The sequence below is a fragment of the Rhinichthys klamathensis genome, unplaced genomic scaffold, assembly GCF_029890125.1.
Source record: "Rhinichthys klamathensis goyatoka isolate OS25496 unplaced genomic scaffold, OSU_Roscu_1.1 h1tg000557l_1, whole genome shotgun sequence".
NCBI lineage: Eukaryota > Metazoa > Chordata > Actinopteri > Cypriniformes > Leuciscidae > Rhinichthys > Rhinichthys klamathensis.
Window position 1 is genome coordinate 707605 of NW_026607025.1, and position 21641 is coordinate 729245.

At 39.1% G+C, this 21641-nt stretch overlaps 2 protein-coding genes across 2 annotated transcripts; both read left to right on the forward strand.

Annotated features, from left to right (window-relative positions):
• The first annotated feature begins 2541 nt into the window (after window positions 1–2541).
• unc45a (unc-45 myosin chaperone A) lies at window positions 2542–10546 on the forward strand. The gene is made up of 19 exons (XM_056239209.1): window positions 2542–2688; window positions 3035–3236; window positions 3311–3486; window positions 3576–3665; window positions 3752–3919; window positions 4008–4176; window positions 4865–5035; window positions 5166–5337; window positions 5423–5723; window positions 5813–5907; window positions 6662–6803; window positions 6900–7040; window positions 7555–7682; window positions 7930–7996; window positions 8116–8229; window positions 8305–8420; window positions 8753–8870; window positions 8965–9120; window positions 9927–10546. Exons 2-19 carry the CDS (start codon window positions 3035–3037, stop codon window positions 10206–10208), a joined length of 2808 nt encoding a protein of 935 aa, XP_056095184.1. The 5' UTR covers window positions 2542–2688; the 3' UTR covers window positions 10209–10546.
• A 1099-nt stretch (window positions 10547–11645) lies between these two features.
• Window positions 11646–12800, forward strand: gdpgp1 (GDP-D-glucose phosphorylase 1). Its single transcript, XM_056239197.1, has one exon. It carries the CDS (start codon window positions 11694–11696, stop codon window positions 12738–12740), a length of 1047 nt encoding a protein of 348 aa, XP_056095172.1. The 5' UTR covers window positions 11646–11693; the 3' UTR covers window positions 12741–12800.
• Window positions 12801–21641: the final 8841 nt, after the last annotated feature.

A 21641-nucleotide genomic window follows, 5' to 3' on the forward strand; every position in this document is an offset into this window, starting at 1 on the left:
ACTGTGAATAATGAAAGTCCGATATATCGGCCAGGGGTGCGTTTCCCGAAAGCATCGTTAGCCAACTATGGTCGCAAGTTCCGTCGTTACCAATAGAGTTCAATGGGATTTGCGACCATAGTTGGCTAACGATGCTTTCGGGAAACGCACCCCAGGTTGATTAATTGGCTGTTAATTAATATAGTTGGCTGATAATTAAGTCTGTTTAACTGATTATCAGAAGCTAGTTCCAAAAAGCCTCATCAATGGGTAATAAACATGTTTAGTACATTTTTAATGAATATTGTATAAAATGTTTTTCTTTATATTGGTCATCCAACACCATCTGTATTGGCATCAGTCATTTAAAATCCCACATTGGTCAAACATGAATTGTGAACACTGACCAGAGAAAAGAGTTTAGATTTATAATATCGGTGTCTGCCCATTATTAAAAGAACAAATAAAAATAAATTATATTGGTGCATCCCCGAGACTGAAAAAAATCACTGACTGCTTTCAAATTAATAATAAAAAAAGAAGTTTAAATATACAGATATATTACAATATAAGATATGCAAACATAAGTGAGGAAAGAGATCAGTATGTAAAACTACAGCAGCCTGATCTTGCCCTGGAAGTCTCAAAGACCTCAACATGACTGCAGGAGAATTATTTGCCTAATACCTAGAAATATGCCTGAAATAATTATGTGGGAATGTAATCAGCAGCACTGATATCAGACAGACCATTTAAGCACATAGTTCGTCGTTAAACCAGCTTGTTGCCATAGACAGATCCACTGATATCCACTGCAAGCCTTAGCCTATATCTGCATATGGAGGCAAGTTACTCGTTTAACGCTTTAGATCCGATCTATTCACCTCTAACTGACATTCCCACTCAAGATCAGACATATTTAAGAGTTTATCAGCTAGATCCGCAGGTAAGATCGCGTAGTATTCGCGTGCAGCATGTAAATACATTGCCTCTGCTCTATTCTTCAATACAAACGCGCGATCAAGCTACAGAAAACACCTTTCTTACGTTTAAAATCATTACAATGCACTTCTAACGCTTTTTGAAACGGCTTACCTGTTGGTGGCGAGGATTTTAAACGAGAAAGCAGTCACGGGACATCAAATATTTCCCCGTTATTTCCTACTGAAAGACGTCTGTGATCCTGTGCAAGAGCTTGAGAATGGAGCAGAGCATTGTGGGAAGTGAAGTTTTCTGAGGGCTGAGGCGCACTGGTCTCTGATTGGTTAGATTATTGTAGGCGTTAAATGGTATAAATATATAATTCAGATGATGAATTGTATAACTCACTCCCTTATCATTATATGAAGACCGGGGTTAGTTGAAAGTCAATGTGATAGATAGATAGATAGATAGATAGATAGATAGATAGATAGATAGATAGATAGATAGATAGATAGATAGATAGATAGATAGATAGATAGATAGATAGATAGATAGATAGATAGATAGATAGATAGATAGATAGATAGATAGATATCATTGTTTTTTCTACATTTCTTTATGTTGTAAATGAGCGCTTTAGCAATTAAATAATAATTGTCACATATTGATAGCTTATTAAATACCGAAAATAAAATGTAGAAAATGAAAATATTCTCTCAGTAGAGTAGAAAACAGATATTTAGGCCTATGTTTCATTGTATTGTCCTATTCATTATCAGTGGAACTGAACTTCGTTGGATGTGGACTTATATGGTCAAGACGAGAAAATGAGGCGGAGCTTCGAATCCTATAGTAGTCCAGATGCTCATGAATATTAATGAAGTAACAAGACGTTCGACCAGTAAGATTTGGCAGCGTCATCATCGCGCATCAAAACCAGGAAGTGTACAGGCAGAACAGTCGAGAACCATAGACAGTAAAAGAAATGGACAGAGCGATCTCATTGGAACTCAGTTGAGACAGTTGAAGCCCACTTCTAGCGATTTTTGAGAACTTCCGTTCCTGACGCGCAGACTCAGACCGACTCAAACTAAGCTTGATGACGTGAGCAACCTGTCTGACAGACGTTACTCTTCTAGTAGCTGTGCGTGAAAATTGCCAACGTTAATCTTGCAGAGACGGGGAACTTGAGCAAAGAGTCCTTTATCGTGAGTGAGCAGGAGTAAGTATTCCGTTGCTTTTATGGACTCATTATCTATGGGCTTCTCTCTTGACGGGACGTCCCCCCGATTGCCTGCGAGCTTCTCCTCCTGTCTGTACGGTAATTTCTGTACAGCGCGACAGAGAGTCGAGTGGTTATGACGCAATCGTTAGCCTATTTTTACTAAAACTGTTTCTACGGGGCCATAATGTAACATAGAAGGCAATGGAGCCATTTATACATTGTCGTGTTTCTTTATAAATAAATAATGGACAAATGGAGTCTTTAAACGCCTCAGATGTAAAGTTATTCGCTGTCAAAGTGACGCCAAAATGAATGGTAGTCAATGGAAATGCTAACGCAAGTGAAGTTCTGCTACAAGATGGCGGTACCCGGCCGGCTTCAACTTCCGGTCGATGGATTACCCCCTTGTCGAGAACAGAGTGAACAGAACTACTGCAACTCTTTGGACCATTAGGAATATTTTACGGCGTTTTTAAAAGAAACAAACAGTGTAGACTGTATTAAAAACCCCGAAGTTTGTTTTTTTTACTTGAAAAGCGAAGACAAAGACGCAGAGAAAGGTGAGATTGTATATGCATGGTCACCATGCAACTTCACCATAGTTACTGTTACAGCTCAAGACACAGATGTTATGATGCCTCTATTTTATACTACATATAATGCAATGTGTATTATTATTTGCAAAACCATTTAACATAATTCAGTATTTATACATAATTCAACGCGTTTGTTTAGTGCAAATGATTGCCCTTTATTTTATAAATGAATTTGTATTGCACAATTGTACCTATTCACATTCAGTATGTACGATTTAGGTAACCCCAGTCAATTGGCAAAAAAAAAAAAGATCTGTTGTATTGTATTCTATTCTGTTTCCAAATGTAATGTGTTTTTATGAATATTTAGATGACCCAGGACTCCTCTGCGCTGAGGGAGGAAGGAAACAACCATTTTAAAGCCGGTGATGTGCAAGAAGCTCTCAGCTGCTACACCAAAGCGCTGAAGATCAGCGACTGTCAGTCCGAGAGTGCAGTTCTGTACCGCAACCGAGCAGCATGCTATCTTAAAATTGAGGACTATACCAAAGCAGAGGCAGATGCTACCAAAGGTAAAAACTATTTTAGGGTATTTACCTTCATCAGCAATCTCATTCATCACTCTAACCGAGTAGTGTTCCTCAAGCTTTAGACGTAGACCCAGGTGACGTCAAGGCCCGATTCCGTCGAGCGCAGGCTCTGCAGAAGCTCGGACGGTTGGATCAGGCGTTTATGGACACTCAGACATGTGCACAGCTGGAACCCAAGAATAAAGCTTTCCAGGACCTGCTTAGACAGTTAGGAGCACAGATCCAACAGAAGGTGGGAGATAATGAGGGATGCTTGCAAAGAAACATATCACCGCTACTATTTATGATCTGAAAATGAAGCCATACTGTGTTTATACATAGGCAGCACAGCTCTCCTCCACAGACTCACGAGTTCAACAGATGTTCAAACTCCTTCTGGACAGCTCAGCACCGATTTCAGACAGACATAAGGTGGGCAAGACTACCATTAAACTTATTATGACTTTTAACATGCAGTCTTTGTGATGTTCTCTGCTTATCTTTGCATTTTTAATTAGGCTGCTCAGAATCTGGTGTTTCTTTCACGGGAGGACGCAGGCGCAGAGCAGATCTTCAGGAATGATGGGGTCAAACTCCTCCAGAAGCTTCTTGAGTCCCAACAGGAGGAACTGATCCTTTCTGCTCTCAGAACTCTGGTTGGCCTGTGTACCGGACACCAGTCGAGGGTGAATAACGTCCCATTTTAATCAAGTTTGATAGTCAAGCCCATAGTATCTGAAGATTCTCAATTTATGCAAATTGTTGTGGTTGTAGACCGTGGCCATTGTGAAGGAGGTCGGCATGGACAGGTTGTGTGGCGTCATGGGTTCCGCTGCTTCCACCGTGTCTCTTTCAGCATGCCATCTGCTCCAGGTCATGTTTGAGGCTCTTACGGAGGGCATGAAGAAAGAGATCAGAGGGAAAGACGAAGCCATACTGCCAGGTGAGACCGACCTTCACTTTGAGAGCTCAGTTCAGCGACCTACTTTAAGCCCATGACAAGACCAGAAATAATTTCCAGCAGAGAATTTCTGTTCTACTTCTTTAAGACTGGGTTATGGCAGTGTAAAATGAGTGTTTATGGTCGTAATCTCAATATAACCCGTAATGGGTGGATCAGACCCCCGACTTTGTTTTTGTTTTATGAAAATGCCTGGCTTACAGTACATCATCACACTTATTACATGACTACTCAAATAAGTAAATAAAGAAATACAAACATAGACACATAAATAAATATTGATGAAATTGTGATAAAATATATGAAATATTGAATTATTTTATTGTATTATACAAGAAGAAATAGTGATATGAAAAATAATCATATAAAAAACTAGCACAGCTATGCAGGAAATCGATATCCTGGGACAGCAAAATTGAAAAATTATCAATATTTCACTGCAGAATTCTGCGATTGACCAATCAGATTCAAGTATTCCAGAGAGCCATGTAATCAATTTCTTCACATTTTTTTATATTTCCTCCAGTCTGCAAACCTTTAAAACAGTCTTCTAAAACATAATAGTAGGAAATTGCTGTAATAATATATGCAAAACACCATTTCTGGTGTAACTGGTGTAAAAAATAACTGAAAACACATCAGTTTTGAAAATGCTTTGTATGTATTGCAGAACCGTCCCGTGAGCTGCGTTCCATGTTGCGTCATCTAATTGAAATGCTCCCTGCATCCAGCGTGTCTGGAGCCGGCCGTGACAGCGCCATCAACCTGCTGGTCAAACAGGTGCCGCGAAAATCTTTGAAAAACCCAGACAACTCGCTCACACTGTGGGTCATCGACCAGGGTAAGTTTGACAGTGTTTGACCACAAGATCTGCTCGCATTTGACATTTAGTGTGGGCTGGTTTTTCCCTGTGGAAATAACTGATGCTAAACAATCTGTGACACCTGTCATGGTTTTCCTTTTCCTTTTAGGATTAAAAAAGATTCTAGAAGTAGCAGGAACTGTTCCTGAGGTCGAGGGTGGACTGCAGCTCACAGACAACACTCCCATGAGCTGCTCCGTTCTACTTAATAAGCTTTATGATGACCTGAAGAGTGATAAAGAGAGGGAAAACTTCAGCAAGCTCTGTGAGGAATATGTCCAGTAAGTGTTATATCTGTTATTGCTTGGTAGAAACTAGAAAAATACTTCCGATTTTCTTTTCACTGTCCATTGATGTCTTCTACAGGCATCACTTTGGCAGCTCAGACATGGAGAGGAAACTTCGAGCGATACAGACGGTCTCTGTACTGCTGCAGGGCCCCAGTGATGTGGGAAATTGCACCCTGGAGCTGAGCGGGATCATGGAGGCCGTCATCTCCCTCTGTGCGTCTGAGAACATCACTCACCAGCAGGTCGCAGTGGAGGCGCTCATTCACGCTGCGGGCAAAGCCAAGAGAGCATCATTCATCACAGCCAATGGTGTGGCTCTGCTGAAAGACCTGTACAAGAAAAGCGAAAATGACCGAATACGCGTGCGAGCGCTGGTGGTGAGTATTCAGACTCAAAGACATCTGCGTTTGGAGTTATCGTTTGTTTGAGGAATACTGTATGGTGCCCCTGTGTATGTGTTTTCTAGGGGTTGTGCAAACTTGGCTCTGCTGGAGGCACTGATTTCAGCATGAAGCAGTTTGCAGAAGGTTCAACACTTAAACTCGCCAAGCAGTGCAGGAAGTAGGTTCTGAGCTTTGCTAATAACATCGTAGCAATCAGTCATGCATATTAGGCATAGGCAACCATAAAATCTAGTTTGAATGGGTTGTTTTAAACTGACGTTGGGGCTGAAAAAAAGGAAATTTAGCTAAATGTTTTAGGGACTGTCAATGTAACATATTTACTTTATCTAATAATGTTTAATTAAATAATTAATTGTTTAATTTTAATTGTTATTTAGTAAATATTTTTAATTGATTAATGTATTACTTTTTATTGTTTAAATATTTATTTAATAAATTATTTTATTTTATTCTATTCATTTTGCTTTTTAATTTATTTTTTTAATTTAATTATTTGATTTATTATTTTAAATCTTTATTTTATATTACATTATTACATTGATAATATAAAATAGAATTAAAAAATTTACAATTATGTAATATTAGAATCTATACATCTTTACATACATCAAGTCTTTATAATTGTATAATGTCTTATAGACATGAAACATTACACATTTTTCACACATTAACATATATTTTAAGAAGGAAGTCTGTCATATTTGGGGAGTTTTTAATAATCAAAGACTAATCAGAATCTGCTCGTGTTGAGCTGCATGTACCAGTAGCATGAAACCTTTGTAGATGCTTTAGTTTTCCAGCTGCAGCAAAAGAAATTTTTGCATGGGAGTGCATGTGTAAATTTAAAAAGGTTGATCTATAATTGCTGAGGTTTTATGTGCAGGTGGCCTTTAGCTGTCTTTCGCTTCCAGGTGGCTCTGCAACGAAGCTCTTCCTCCAACATCCCGCCGCTGGGCCATCGAGGGTCTGGCCTACCTCACGCTGGACGCCGATGTGAAAGAGGACCTGGTGGAGGATAAGAAAGCCCTTCAGGCCATGTTTGAGCTGGCTAAGGTACCGCCCTTCCTGCTGTTTTGGAGATACACATCCCCCATTATACTAATCCTTGACAGCTACAGCAACTCCCTCATGTTCTCATTTTCTTTGCAGTCTGAGGACAAAACAGTGTTATTTGCCGTCGGATCTACACTGGTTAACTGCACCAACAGCTATGATGTTGAGAAACCAGACCCTCAGATGGTGGAACTTGCTAAATATGCTAAACAGCATGTACCTGAGGAGCATCCAAAGGTAACACATAAACACTCAATATATCCACCGAGGATGGATACATCCACCAAAAATGAACGTACTATCATTATTTATGTAATCTGTATCCATTTGTCATTTCAAACCCATATCACTATATACAGGTGAAACTTAGAATATTAGAATATATGATGTAATGAGTCTATATAATATATTAGTTTCACCTTTTAAGTTGAATTACTGAAATAAATGAACTTTTGCACGATATTCAAATTTTTTCGAGTTTCACCTGTATATATATTTTTTTGAGGAACACAAAAGATGTGTAGCAAGAGTGTTCATGCTGCTCTCCTCCGTACAACAGAAGTATTTATTGACCTGGGCCTGTCAAGCTCCACGAAAGCACCATAAATGTAGTCATTGCAACATATTTATTTGCGAAAAACAGTTATTTGCTCATCTCTTTCCTGTTGTTTTGGAAGAAAGTAAGTCGTACAGGTTTGAAACGTCATCAGGGAAAATAAATGACCAAATTTTGACTTGTGTTTTTGTGTAGGATGCCCAGTCGTTTGTAGAGAAGAGGGTGCTGAAGCTCTTGGAGGCTGGGGTGGTGTCAGCGTTGGTTTGTATGGTGAAACACGAGAGTCCCGCTCTCTCGGAGGCCTGCAGAGAGTATATCGCCAGGTCTGTTCACGATGAAGCTCAATCAATTTGGAAAATTCTGGCAGAATTCAAAGGCTGCTACTGTAAAAGTACTTTATTTGCACTTCAGCTTTGGCCCTTTCCCACTGCTGGCACAACTACTGTCCTAAATTCAGATTAAGCCTTGGATCAATTTGCTCCATCAGGCGAGATTGTTTGAAAATGGATTTTTAGTGTGCAAAATGGTTGATTTCCGTCCAAATGGCCGTTTTCTGTCTCTTCCTGACAGGGTGATTTTGGCTCTGGTGGAGAGACATGAGGACAGAGGTTTAGTTGTGGCACAAGGAGGAGGAAAAGTAAGTATATTCTCTCATCATGCCTGTTAAGCTTCAGTTCCACCCAGGAGGACCAAATATTACTGATCTCAAACTTTTGAGTGGTAGTACATGACAGTTTTCTTGTTTGCTTGATGCAGGCCTTACTACCGTTGGTTTCCGAGAGCACAGATCGAGGAAAGATCAAAGCAGCACAAGCTCTAGCCAAGATCACCATCACATCCAACCCTGAGATCGCATTTCCGGGCGAGAGGGTACGTCAGCAACCTGTTTAACCTTTCTCACTGATTTCAGTCAGGATTTCTATGATGATGTATGTGTTTGTGCAGGTCTATGAGGTGGTGAGACCCCTGGTCAGTCTTTTGGCGCTTGACTGCACGATGCTGCAGAACTTTGAGGCTCTGATGGCCCTCACCAACCTGGCTGGCTTCAGTGAGAGACTCAGGTCAGCTGTCACCCACTAAAATGAATTTGTGACGTATAGCTTCTCGCACAAGAAAAAATGTAGGCCGAGACTTGGTTTTGTCCGTCAGTGACAGGTTGTCCCGCCCTCACGCCATCAGAGAAGAGAAGAGATGGAAGAGAGAGTTAGTTTGATTAAAGATTACGAAGACACAGATTTTTAAAAAATATATAATGTGCAATGATCAATCTTTTATAATAAATACTGCAATATTCCATTAAAAAAAACAAGAATTGTCCATTTTGGTTTCATGGTGACTTTAAGCCACTGAACAGCAGAACAAGCCCCAGTCAAACCACATTTCCACCTGACAGGCAGAAGATCATTAAGGAGAAAGCTGTGCCTAAAGTTGAGGGCTACATGTTTGAGGAGCACGAGATGGTCCGTGCTGCTGCCACAGAGTGTATGTGCAATCTGGCCTTAAGCGCTGAGGTACGTCACATGACAGTATTCAGTTTTTGGACCTAATTTTGAGCTAAATCCTTCTGGAAAAGACTGATTTTTCTGGTTTTGTTTGATGCGTCAGGTGCAGAAGAGTTACCTGGTTACAGACAGTGACCGTCTGAAGCTGCTGGTGCTCTACAGTGGTGAAGATGATGAGCGACTGAGGAAGGCTGCATCAGGCACACTGGCCGTGCTGACAGGGGAAATGCCCGAGCTGTGTACACGTATTCCTGACACGGTGAGTAACACTTTGATTAAAGTGTGCCTCTATTATGCTATTTTAAAGATTCCTAATTTTGTTTCGGGGGTCTACTGCAATAGGTTTACGTGAATTCAAGGTCAAAAAAACATTTTAATTTTCTCATAATATACATTGCACATCACCTCTTTTCTCACAGTGTCTGAAACGGTTTGATAAAGGATTCGCTCTTTCTAAATCCCTCCTCTCTCAGAGTCTACTCTGCTCTGATTGGTCAGATGGCCCAGTCTGTTGTGATTGGTCTACTGCTTACAGCGCATGTCGGAAATGAAATAGCCATTACCATATCTGAATTTCATCTTCCTCTGGGCTTGTTACAAAGTGATACGAACAGTAACGATGGTGTTGGTTTTACCATATCAATTTGAGTCCTCGTCCTTTTCAAGTGCATCAAAGTGGACTCTTCCAGCTTCAGCTACGGCTACAGTGTTTGAGGGTCAAAGTAGACGTTATTCATTGGGCATTGGGCACTTCATTGGGCAGCCAATGAAGAGCATAGGCTGGCATTATGCTAAATATGTTACACCCCTAAGTAGGTTCTTGCAGGAAGTAAAACTGGAATTACTGATGACTCGTTTCATGCAGTTCAGAATCAGTTCTTTTTAACTCCAGTTATCGACCGTGCACTTTGATCTGTGAAACTTTGCAGAGCTTTTACATTTACAAACAGCTATATTACACACTACATGAAAGGTAATATTCGAAAAAGCGTAATAGGGGCACTTTAAGAATGCTCACATTCTTCATCTCATTCTCAGCCCACTTTTTCTCCTCCTTTTCTCCAGACGAGCCACTGGCTGGAGATCTTCCAGGCTCTGTTGCTCAGCGAAAACCAGGACCTGCGGCATCGTGGAGTGGTCATCATAATGAACATCATGCAGGCCGACAAAAGTCTGGCAGAGAAACTGATTGAGAGTGAGGCACTGGAGATCCTGTCTGTCCTGGCTAAAGGAGACAATCCCAACCAGGACTCCGTTCGGAAAGCCGCCCAGCGCTGCTTGGATCTGGCTATGGAGTACGGCCTCATCCGAAACAATGAGGGAGGAGTTAATGGTAATTCCATGTGATGCAGTCTAATGGGGTTTATTTCCCAACCTTGAGGTTTGGAGCCTTTTATCCATAATGGATAAAAACATAGCACACATTTCATACTGCCTAAAGAGACCAACTATTGAGCTTGTTCACTTCCATTCCATTAATGGCACTCAATTTATTTTACATGCACATTCCAAGATATTATACGATTATTCTAGTTAAATGTGTGAAGAGCACACACTGAAAATATTAATCTTGTGTTATTTATGCTTTGTCTGACCGCCTCACCATGTGTATTCAAGTCTTAATTGTTGAATGTGAATTGTAAAATTATGCTTTCTGATTTTATATAAACACTACTTTTGTTTGAGGCGTGGTGGTCTTGGTTTTATTCTTGCTTTTGTTTACTCACAGATTAAGTAGATTTGCTTGGGTTTAACTATGTTGACTTTTTCACACTGTTTTGCAACTACCAAACCTTCAAAAAAGAACTCAACAAAAATTGTAATTTCTAAAGATTTCATTTTAATTTATCACCATTTCCTCTTACATGGGAATTGATTTGAATATTTCAAAGGCCATTTTCTAGTGGCAGTTTTCTCGTATATTACACCTAATATTTCATGTTTCATAATAGGTGAAAATCTTTGATTTTTAAAGTTTGTTTTAAAGTGATAGTGCTGATAATTGAGAGGGGTTTCTAAAAAATATGTTTCCTAAAAGGGACATATTTTATATTTTGTTGAATAAACATTTTAACTGATTTTCTGATTATAAAACCCCCCCCCCGACATTTTCAGTGGGGTCACTTTTGATGTAATATGCAAATAAGTGCATATTTAACTAAATTATTATTTTCATACACTACTGTTCCAAAGTTTGGGATTAGTAAAATGTTTTTAATATTTTTGAAAGAAGTCCCCTATGTTCACCAAAGCTGTTTTTATATGATCAAAAATACAGTAAAAATTGTCATATTGTGAAATATTATTACAATTTAAAAGAACTGTTTTCTATTTTCATTTATTTTACAATATAATTTATTCCCCTGATGGCAAAGGTGAATTTTCAGACTTCAGTGTCACATGATCCTTCAGAAATCATTCTAATATGCTGATTTGCTGCTCAAAAAACATTTATTTATTAATAATGTTGAAAACAGGATTCTCTGATGAACAGAAAGTCCCATGTTCTTTTGGACTTTCTGTTCATTTGAAATATGAATCTTGTCTTTACTCGATCAATTTAATGCCTGTTTTCTCATTAAAAGTATTCATGTTATTCAAAATACTGAACCCCATACTTTTGAACAGTAGTGTAAATTAACTACAAATCGCGTTGAAACAAGCGGCACGAGCCCTCTCACTTTCCATAGTTCTCAATTGTCATGTGACTCTTTGTGACCAATCAGAGACGCTCATTACGTGCACTATTTGTAGTGCTTTCATTCATGCAGAACCAGTACACGTGGACGTTATTTGTATAGAGAAGAAGTTGTTTACAAGTGGAATGTAGCTATGAATGATTGTGCCATTTTTACCTACACTAACAAGGACTTTATAAATGATGTTTGTTCCGGAAATCCGAACCGGTCCAGATTTGACATCGCGCTGCGGTCCGGATGGACTGAGAGGAAGAACACCGGGTTGTTTCGGTACCATCTGGACGATCTGGAGACGCGGATCCTCCCTGGGCCCTGTGGATACATCGCTCAGCTGAACATCATGAGAGGCATCGAGAGACGAAAACCTCAGGAGATCCTGAGCGTCCGGCAGAACTTTGACCCAAAGCAGTTCAATTTCAACAAAATCAACCTCGAAGAGCTGCTCTTTGAATTACAGTGTGAAGAGGGGTGCCATCAAAATGGTTCAAAACGGAAGTGCAAAGTGATAATAAACGTGAGTCCGCTGGAATTCGGTCACTGTCTGCTCGTACCTGAACCGGACCGGTGTCACCCACAGGTACTGACCCCTCTGGCGGTCCAGGTGGGGATAGAAACGGTTCTGCTGAGCGCTGATCCAGGATTCAGGGTTGGCTTCAACAGCCTGGGTGGGTTTGCCTCAGTTAACCATCTCCATCTCCATGGCTACTACCTAAAGCACCAACTGAGGATTGAGAGCTCCCCAGCAGAACTGATCCTGCCTAAAAAACACTTGTATGGGCTCCTGGACTTCCCAGCAGGCTTTCTGTTCTACACCCAGGGTCCAAACCTGGATTTGACAGTCAATGCGGTGTGCAATCTCACTGATATTTTGGTTGACGGGAACATCGCACACAACCTCTTCATCACCCGAGGTTGTCCTCCACAGAGGGAGCGTGAACAGTCTTCATCACGAATCGGGGTGAGGGTTATCGTATGGCCCCGATTGTCTTGTTTTGGGGCCAAAGAAGAGTCTGCCTTCAATGTGGCCCTGTGTGAGCTCGCCGGTCACCTTCCCTTCAAAAACAGAGAAGACTATTACACAGCCACTGAGGACGGAGTACAAGACATCATCCGGAAATATTTGCTGCCACAAGAAGAATTCAGGGAATTGCAAAAGCGTGTCATGAAATGTTTATTGTAGATGGCACTTTTATTTTAAGCACACATCAAATTACCCTGTATCTAAATGAGAATTTCTGGGAGTATAATAAATGGTGGTGTATTAAATATAAGGATTTATTAACACAAATGTTTTAATCTGTCACTTGAAGTTGCATATGAAGCGCTGCTAAGATTACATCTATATGTATATAATAAAACTAAACTATTAATAAAATTATATGTGTTAATTGTATTTTTGTCATATATGTGGTGTAAAAAAATATGTATATATATTCACATTTGTATTAAATTATATACATTATATATACAATTAATATATATCATATTTAATAGATATTATGTTTAAAAAAATAACATGATTATTTTATACAATTGTATGTATTCTACTATTATTTTTTTTTAAAAACAAGTGACAGTGCCATCTACAACAATACAATAATACGTTTGTTTATTTTTTTAAAGAGAATGCATATTAATAAATATTATAGCACTTGTGTCCATCATGTAAATGTGACAGATTTAGCCATACAAGCTCGTTTACATCTGCAGTCCCTATCACGTGACCTCATCACTTTTCACATTTTGCTTTTTGATCCAATTTTGAGAAGTCAGATCAAATATTGAGTCAAAAATAATGTACATTTTATAACTGTAAAAGGAAAGACATTGCATTGTGGGATACAGTATTGCTAAATTTGGAGTTGCATACTAACATAGTTCCTATTCCTGCCATTGAAAGATGTTGTAAAAGTAGTATGCGGTTCTAAGTTCAGCATAATTTTAGCAGATATATTTGGTAATCGGTATTTTATACATGAAAAAAAAAAAATCATGTGCACAACATACATGCAGCAAAGTAGCCTAGTATGCTTCCATACAGCTCAATACTATCCTTCTCTATAGCTCTCTAGTGGTCTGTGAGGTTCAAATATTTTGATTTGGGAAATAAAATAAGTATTTAATTGGATAGTAGGCTACATAATTTCTCATTAATTTAATTATATTTCATATATCAGGGTTCCCGCGGATCCTTAAAAAGTATTTAGATTACACGTTGACTTATGACGTAGCCTATATATAGCGTATCTAAATGCTTTCCCAATTAAATCGCGTACATATTATTTTTTATTATTCTTTCTTTTTTTGGATTTGCTTGTTCACGTGTCAAATCGCGTCATTCGCGGCAGCATATTACGTCTGAGAGAAGGAGAGAAGGAGAAGGAAGTTGGTATCAGTGGCGTCATGCCCATTCAAAGTGAGGGGCACGTGCCCCCTCAGATTTTTCCTCCCTAGGGTGACCAGAAGTCCCGAAAAATTCGGGACAGTCCCCAAATCTAAGCTGTTGTCCCGAATCCCGAAACCGGCCTTAATTGTCCCGAAAATTATACTAAAGCAAAATCTTGATATAAAATATTAAAAACTGTCCGTGGAAGTTGAGTCGTCCTGCAGCCAGCCCCTTCCAATTGCAGCAGCCGCGAGGACAGTGAATGTGCAGGCAGCCAGTCTAAACTTTAGTTTTTTTCCGCGCGTCATTTGCTCTTGACGCGCGAATGGATTCAAAGTGTTCACGCGTAGGCTATAACTAGACGCGGTAGGCGCGAATTTGACGCGCTATTCGCGTGTGGTGTGAACGCAGCATTAAAGGAGTGATTGATTGGTCGCGTCACTGTGTGCAAAAAAAACTTCGTCCGGGCCTTATAATGTCTGATGTCGGGTTAGGCCTACACAAAGCAAATCATCTACAAAATTATTTAGTTTTCCTATTTAATGACCGACAATTTAGTTGTAATAATAATTTTGCCATAAGGCTTATTAGCGTTAGGCTATAGCCTGAAAGGTCTGATTTAGCCTACACACTGTTACAACAGTAACACATTTTTTTTTTTCACAATGACATATGAGTTCATGATTTTAATGGGGTTTTTTTTTTGGCAGACTAAAGACTAATGACAGACTTTGATCTTTGAATTAAAAAATATGTTTGGTTCAGGTTTGAAATTCATTATCTTTTAATGTAGTCTATATCATAGGACTACCCCCCAAATCCCTACAGCATAGTTGTTATACAGATCGCTATACATATTGCATTTGATTTGATTACTTTTTTACATTTCTGTCAAATATTAACCATTTTCAAATAAACGAGGTAGTGTTAACCTTATTCAGCACTGAAATCTGTCAAACTTTTTTTAAAGTCCTTCATCACATATTAATATTAAAATAACTTAATTTCAGAGCACCACAAAGTCAGACCTCAGCACTTTTATGTAGGCTACCTTTAATGTAAGATCGTTCTTAGGTCACATACCAATTTAAAATCATAACATAAAAACTGCAATGTGTTTTTAAAATCATGTGTAGTAGGCCTAAGTGTACAGTAAGTGTGTGTGTAAACATGCTTTAATGAAGTAGACTTGAAAAGCTTTTGAATTTGAGCTTACAGTTCTTTCATCAACCTGTCTTTTACATAAACTTACAAAATAGATACTTTAACTTAGTCCTCAGAATCAGATAGAGGAGTGTTGCTGCTAGCTCCGTAAAGGTATTTCTGTCCCTCCCAAACTGCATTGAAATGGTATGTTTAGCAGCTAGAATTTAAAAAAAATTCAGGGGGAGAAACCCCCTGACCCCTCCTAACATGATCCATATCACCCGTCAGAAAACAATTGCAACGTCTCAGATTGTGCCCCCCCAGAATTTTGGCTTGCATGACGCCCCTGGTTGGTATGTCAGTTCAATTGTAAGTTCATTCTTTATGTGCATAGGCATGTGCGATATGTATTGTCTATGATAATAATCATTATTTTAATGATTGCCGCTTCTGTGTCACCTCTGCACTGCAAAGATGGATTTTGATTTAATGATTTAATTTGACTGGTAACAGTGGTAGGCTACTGTATTAATATTCTAATTTAATTTAATTTGAATGTTAGAATTTGACATAAAAGGTTATGCATAGGCTACCTCTAAATAAGTTTAGAAAAAATGTCCAGGTGAAAATGCCCCTGGAAATCAATTTAAGGTGGCAAACATTGCCCCTTAATAAAAATGTAAATTTTTCTGAATTGTTCAGAAATGTTCCGAATTTCTGTCAGTCCCTGCATAGAATATGAAAAATATGAATATCTTCGTGAGTCTGCTGTCAACAGGCCTAAACCAGCCATACCAGTACAAATATCATATAATTATTATCTTTAAAACTTTGAAAATATCGAGATATATGTTTGTCAATATTGCGCACCCCTAATGTACGGTATTAATTTTGATTTCTTCAGGTCTCAAAAAGGTCTTAAAAAGCATTACATTTGACTTTAAAAAGTGTGCAGCAACCCTATTTATTATTCAATACTTCATTTAGGCAATTTTTATAAAATTACATCAACCATTATTTGTCCATCTCAGGACCAGTGTTAGGAAGTTACTCTACAAAAGTTATTAATTAGGCTACACCTTCAAACGTGTAATTCGATTACTGAACTAACTCAAAATTATTTGATTACTTGTTACTTTCTAAATCCCATATCAACCAGTTGAACAATACAAGACACGAAACTGCACTTTTGATTCTTTCAAATAAACTATACAATTGCATAAATTATTCTTGAACTAGCCAAACTGTGTAAAGGGAGAAGGTTACATTAAAAACATACATTTTAACATGACATTTTGATGTTAAACCCACTATTGTTATGCCTAGATTTGTTCTGGCTACAGTGGCTATGCAGTTACATCAGAAGTAGGCCTAATTGAATTACAGAACATTTGAAAGTAATCCCTTACTTTACTTTTTCAAGGGAAAAGTGATTAAGTTATTGTAATTTTATAGACTGCTTAAATAATTACACCCAACACTGCACTAATACGCTATAAACATGATTCCTGATAATATCACGGTTCCATTACATCCAAACAAACCGCCTGCGTCTGAACTGTACACAATGGCAGTGTTTCATAGACAAGTGGACACCATTTCGTCTGAATCAGTTCTTGATCGGATTGTGATGAACAAAGCAGGTTCTGCTACACGCAACGCCCAGCTAACGCTCATTCAGACATGAGGTGTGTGTTTCTTCAATACAAAAGGAGCCTGAAAGAGAAGCTAGTTAGATGGTGAAAAGATATTAATCCTCCCTTGTGGCTCATAATAGTTATTAAACAGGAATGTCACCTCAAAGCACAGTTCGACTGTCCTGTTTACAGCTAAGTGAGGTGAATATCCCTCCCACACGTCGAATCGAAACCGCACGCCTGACAGGATCCAACCCAGACAACGTAAAACCACTCTGGCGTCATTTAAAGGCTCTCTGTGGCTGAGAATTAATTCCAGGTGATGGTTGCTGTAACTAACACTAAACCGGTCTGAGGAGACCTGTGTCATCTGTTTCACACCACAACAAAAGCCCTGCTGTGCATCTTGTACAGACCCTTTTATCTGCAATCTAACCTGGTACCACAAACACTCCAGAGGTGATACATTAGCCTTGTACTTTCCTGAACTGATCCTACTTGTTGCTGAGGTTTGAATCAACCAATAGAGGTCAAACCCTGACTTGATTTCAAGTACGTTCAGCATCAATCAATAAAACAGTGATGACTAAACATTCAAGGTGCAAATAAGGGTTTGATGGCCCCTCATAACACCTAAACAGAGGACATATCATTTGTCCAATCAGTAAAACCATATCTAAGAGTTCAATATTATAAAATTCCAGTCAAACCTACCAAAAAGGAACTTTAATTGGCCAATACTGAAACAATACAAAATAGGTTGAAGGACCGGAGGTGGCAGTAATTTATGATTGATCATTTCTACACGTTAGGCCAATCTCTTTAATTGGTACAATGCATTACATAAGTGAAACAAATCTTATAAGAAAAACACACACATACACATACACGAATATAGATACGAGCCCCTCTCCTCACAATGTAGTGACCCTTGGGACTTAAACAAGGGACAACAGAAGTTGAATTTAAATGGAGTGACTATGCATGAACCTTTAAAGCAAATAATGTTTTGTTTTTACATTTGCAAAGATAAAGAATAAAAAAGAAAAGTCTTGCGCATGCATACAGCCACATACTCCATGAATCAGTAACAAATATTATTCAGCCCTCAAAGATCCAGGATAAGCAGCTCTGAGTGACGCCTGCAGACAGAAGAACTTTAGCAGAGCGCAACGGATAACATTCACAATACACATGAAACGTTTAAACCCTCCAGCACAACTTCAGAATAAACGGTCTGGATCTAACGGGAGCATAAACATGTCAATGTCTAGGCAGGTTGTAGTGGCTACGGCAATTTCCTGAAGCATATCGAGTCCAGTTTGTGGGATAGAGTTCAACAGTCGGGTTCCGGAAGTAAAAACTCCATTTATTTTCTTCATAGGAAAATCTATTTTTAACGTTAACTTATAAAGTGTTAAAGACAGACCTACTGTGAGCTAGGTTGTTAATCGAAGGTATTTGCTTCTGTTGAAGACATCAGTCTGCATTATTTTTTTTAACAGTAGAATTTGTGGTCAAAAACTACATTACCCATGATGCTGTTGTCACGCTGAGTGTCTGTTATAAAGCGCACAGCAATGGAGAATTCAAAACAGTCTTTCATAAACAAAATCCAAAGGGAAAACGCAAGAAATTTACAACCACTATAGCAAAAACAACATGGCACAACGAACAGAGGAAACTAAGGGCTTAAATGCACAGGGAGTACTGAGGTAACTGAATGAACAACAGGTGAACGTAATCGGCAACTAAGGGAACTAAGTAGCGAACAGAACAAGAAACAGAATGAAAATGAAACACCAAGAAAACTAAACAGTTTAGAACATAACCCGGACACATCCCCCTTCCCTCCTGCCGGAAAAGCATGTCCTGGCAGCGTAAAAAGAGTCCAACTAAGGAGGGATGGAGAGAGCAGGACGAAGGCCCATGGCGGAGTCGAAGGAGGGAGGATTCGTGAGGGATGAGAGACTGAGATGGACCTGATGGAAGTGGAGACCCGAAGAGCCAATGAGACCACGTGACACTGATGAATCTGGAGACCAATGAGGAGCCACAGCGTCAAACGTCCGAGGTGGAGCCAGGGTGCCAGAGGACTGAGGCGGAGGTAGAGCGATGACGGACCAAGGCGAAGCCCGAGGGACGAGGAAGCCCGGTGGAGCCGACTGGTTGACGAGGCGAGGTGAAGTGGAGGACTCGCGGATTGTCCTCTTGTCAAGGTGGAGCTGGAGACCGCAAGACCCGAGGCAGATCTAAAAAAACGAAACAGACTAGAACTAATAATCCTGAAAGCTGTACAGAAAATTCCTCCAATCAGAGAGTCAAAAGATCTCTTTAGCTCTGCCCTCTCCCATGAAGCACCCTCTCCCTTTTTTTAAATCCCCATGGGAGAAACTAATGGAAAAAATACTTCCGGAACCAATCCCGCTGAAAAAGTGGGCAAGCACTGTTGCACTCTATAAACTCTGCCTTAGGAACCCATGAAGCATGGCGTCCTAAGACCTTGCTTGTCCTCCTCCTGGTCCATACGTTGGTGACTTAATGCCAAATAGCTTGTCAGAACAAATGGGACAACCATCGTTAGACCACAAGTACACTTTAAGTGAGCCATTTGGGACAATGTCAAGTACCCAATGGAGATAGGAAATGTTCCGTTTAAGCAGGAGGTTTAAGGTGTCCCTTTTCTAAAAATATTCTGAGCCTCGGGAAATACTCCTTCACCATGTTAAAGTTCTCAATCTTCACAATAAATTACAAGGGGAAACATTGAAAATTAATGGTCTCATTCATGCATACAAGCACAAATTCTGTCAGATCAATAATTAACAAGTTCAATCCACTCACGTCAAACACATCCACTGAGTCAATGCTTGGAGAAAGAAAAGCTTACCAAGATTAACTGTAACATATGTGAGCGTTGCACAAATGAGTGTATTAGGTACCAATGATGAAACTGGTGAAAGTTTAAAAATGCTCTACAAATAGGGATAATTCCCAGCAAACATTTTGACGATTAATGACCATTGAAAAGATGTCCCTCAAATACATCCCGTCATGGTTGAAAAATAGTTCCAAAATGAAAGTTGAACCGACGTCTTCGACTCATCTGGCCGTGAATTCCACGTCTTTTCTCCGCGTCCATGGACGTCTAAATGGGTTTCTTTTTTTAGTTCTTCAGGATGTTTATAAGATGTGTTGCTGGCAAATGTATGTGTAGGCTATATATAATCCTGCATATAAAATAATCACACCCACATTGTGTAACATCGTGAAAGGCAATAAATGAGGCTTTTTTTACACATCTGAACTTGACAAAGGTTAGAAAAAGGTCCAAAATCGGTCTGGTCAGACCTGGACGTCTATAAAACCGTTTAATCACGTGTACATCAACATTATTTGTGGACTAAAGCAAAAAAAGAGTGTTATAATTTAGCACAACATTTTATTGTGAATATTAAATTTGAAATGTCTTCCAGTTGATAAACAGCTACTATTCAAAAAAGATAATACAAATAGTAGGCTACAATGTGGTCAATTCTGTGGTAATGGCATTTTCTCTAACAGTTTCAAATTAAGGTTAAGCAGCCATTAATCAAACCAGAATATAGCAAAAGTACAGGAACAGTCAACACATTATTTAGAGTCTTTCTATAATATTCCACCAATGATAAATAGAAGTCAGAGCTGTGGCAGTACTAACTTTCAGTTACAGTCTTGCATCACTGGTAAACAGCCATAAATAAAAGTTTTTAGAGTCTATGAAATTTGTTTATGACTTTATGGGTCATTTTTTACATCCACCACCCCCGTGCTTCAGGTGTTCCGCCATTGCTGCATCAATGTCTGAATCTGTACTAGCATTTCGGCTCCACCTCGTCACTGCATCTGAGGGAAGAGAATAAGGTTTTTTAAAAAGAGGCAAAAAGAGGGGGGATTATTGATGTCAATAATCGGGACAAGAGAGGTCCCGATCGGGACAAATTAATTAGGCCCAAAAATCGGGACGTCCCGGCTAATTCGGGACAGTTGGCAACCCTATGTCGGAGAGACGTTTTTTAACGGTCATTAAACGTCAAAATGTTTGCTGGGAAGTTTGACAGCTGATAGCCAGTTCGACTATATATTTCCAAGCAAGCATTTTAACTTTTCATCAAAGATACACAAAATGCATGGCATTCTTTTTCTATTAACAGAAAAACAGTTGCAAATTTATCCTAAATAAATCTAGCAAGATTGTTTGGGCTCAAACGTTAATTTGTAGGTAACATATAACTCCAATAAATAAAATGGGGGGAAATGCTAGGTTAATTTCAAGTTAGATGAGTCAAACTTAACTTATAAGACGTGTTGCTGGCAAATGTATATGTATGCCTATAATCCTGCATATAAAATAATCACACCCATATTGTGTAACATCGTGAAAGGCAATAAATGAGGCTATTTTTACACATCTGAACTCGACAAAGGTTCTTGCAACAAATCACGTGATTTGTATCTTTTCAAAAATGAATAAAAGAATGCTTTGAAAACGTCTTGTGAAACCTGAGTGTAGCCTATATGGAATTCAGGAAGTAGCACACTAGCTGTTTATTCAGAACGTAGCCAAATAATTTCGCGCGCAAATTACGACATAGTAGCGTTTAATGGCGTAGTATGGCGTCAGTGCGCGATCAATTAGAAGTTTTAGCCCGAAATATCCGAATACACATATCAGAACTGAACTGACTCCAAATTCCCCTGCAACAAAACAGGTGCTTTAAAAATCAAACTCGAAAGCATCCTCAAAAAGCAACATGTTGCATAACTTAGCAATCAGTCATCCTTAGACATTTCTCGCAAATGTTTGTTTTCTTTTCTGAGGAAGGGGGCGAGTAGGCTATTGGAGATGCAGACACACCTCCCGCTCCCACCG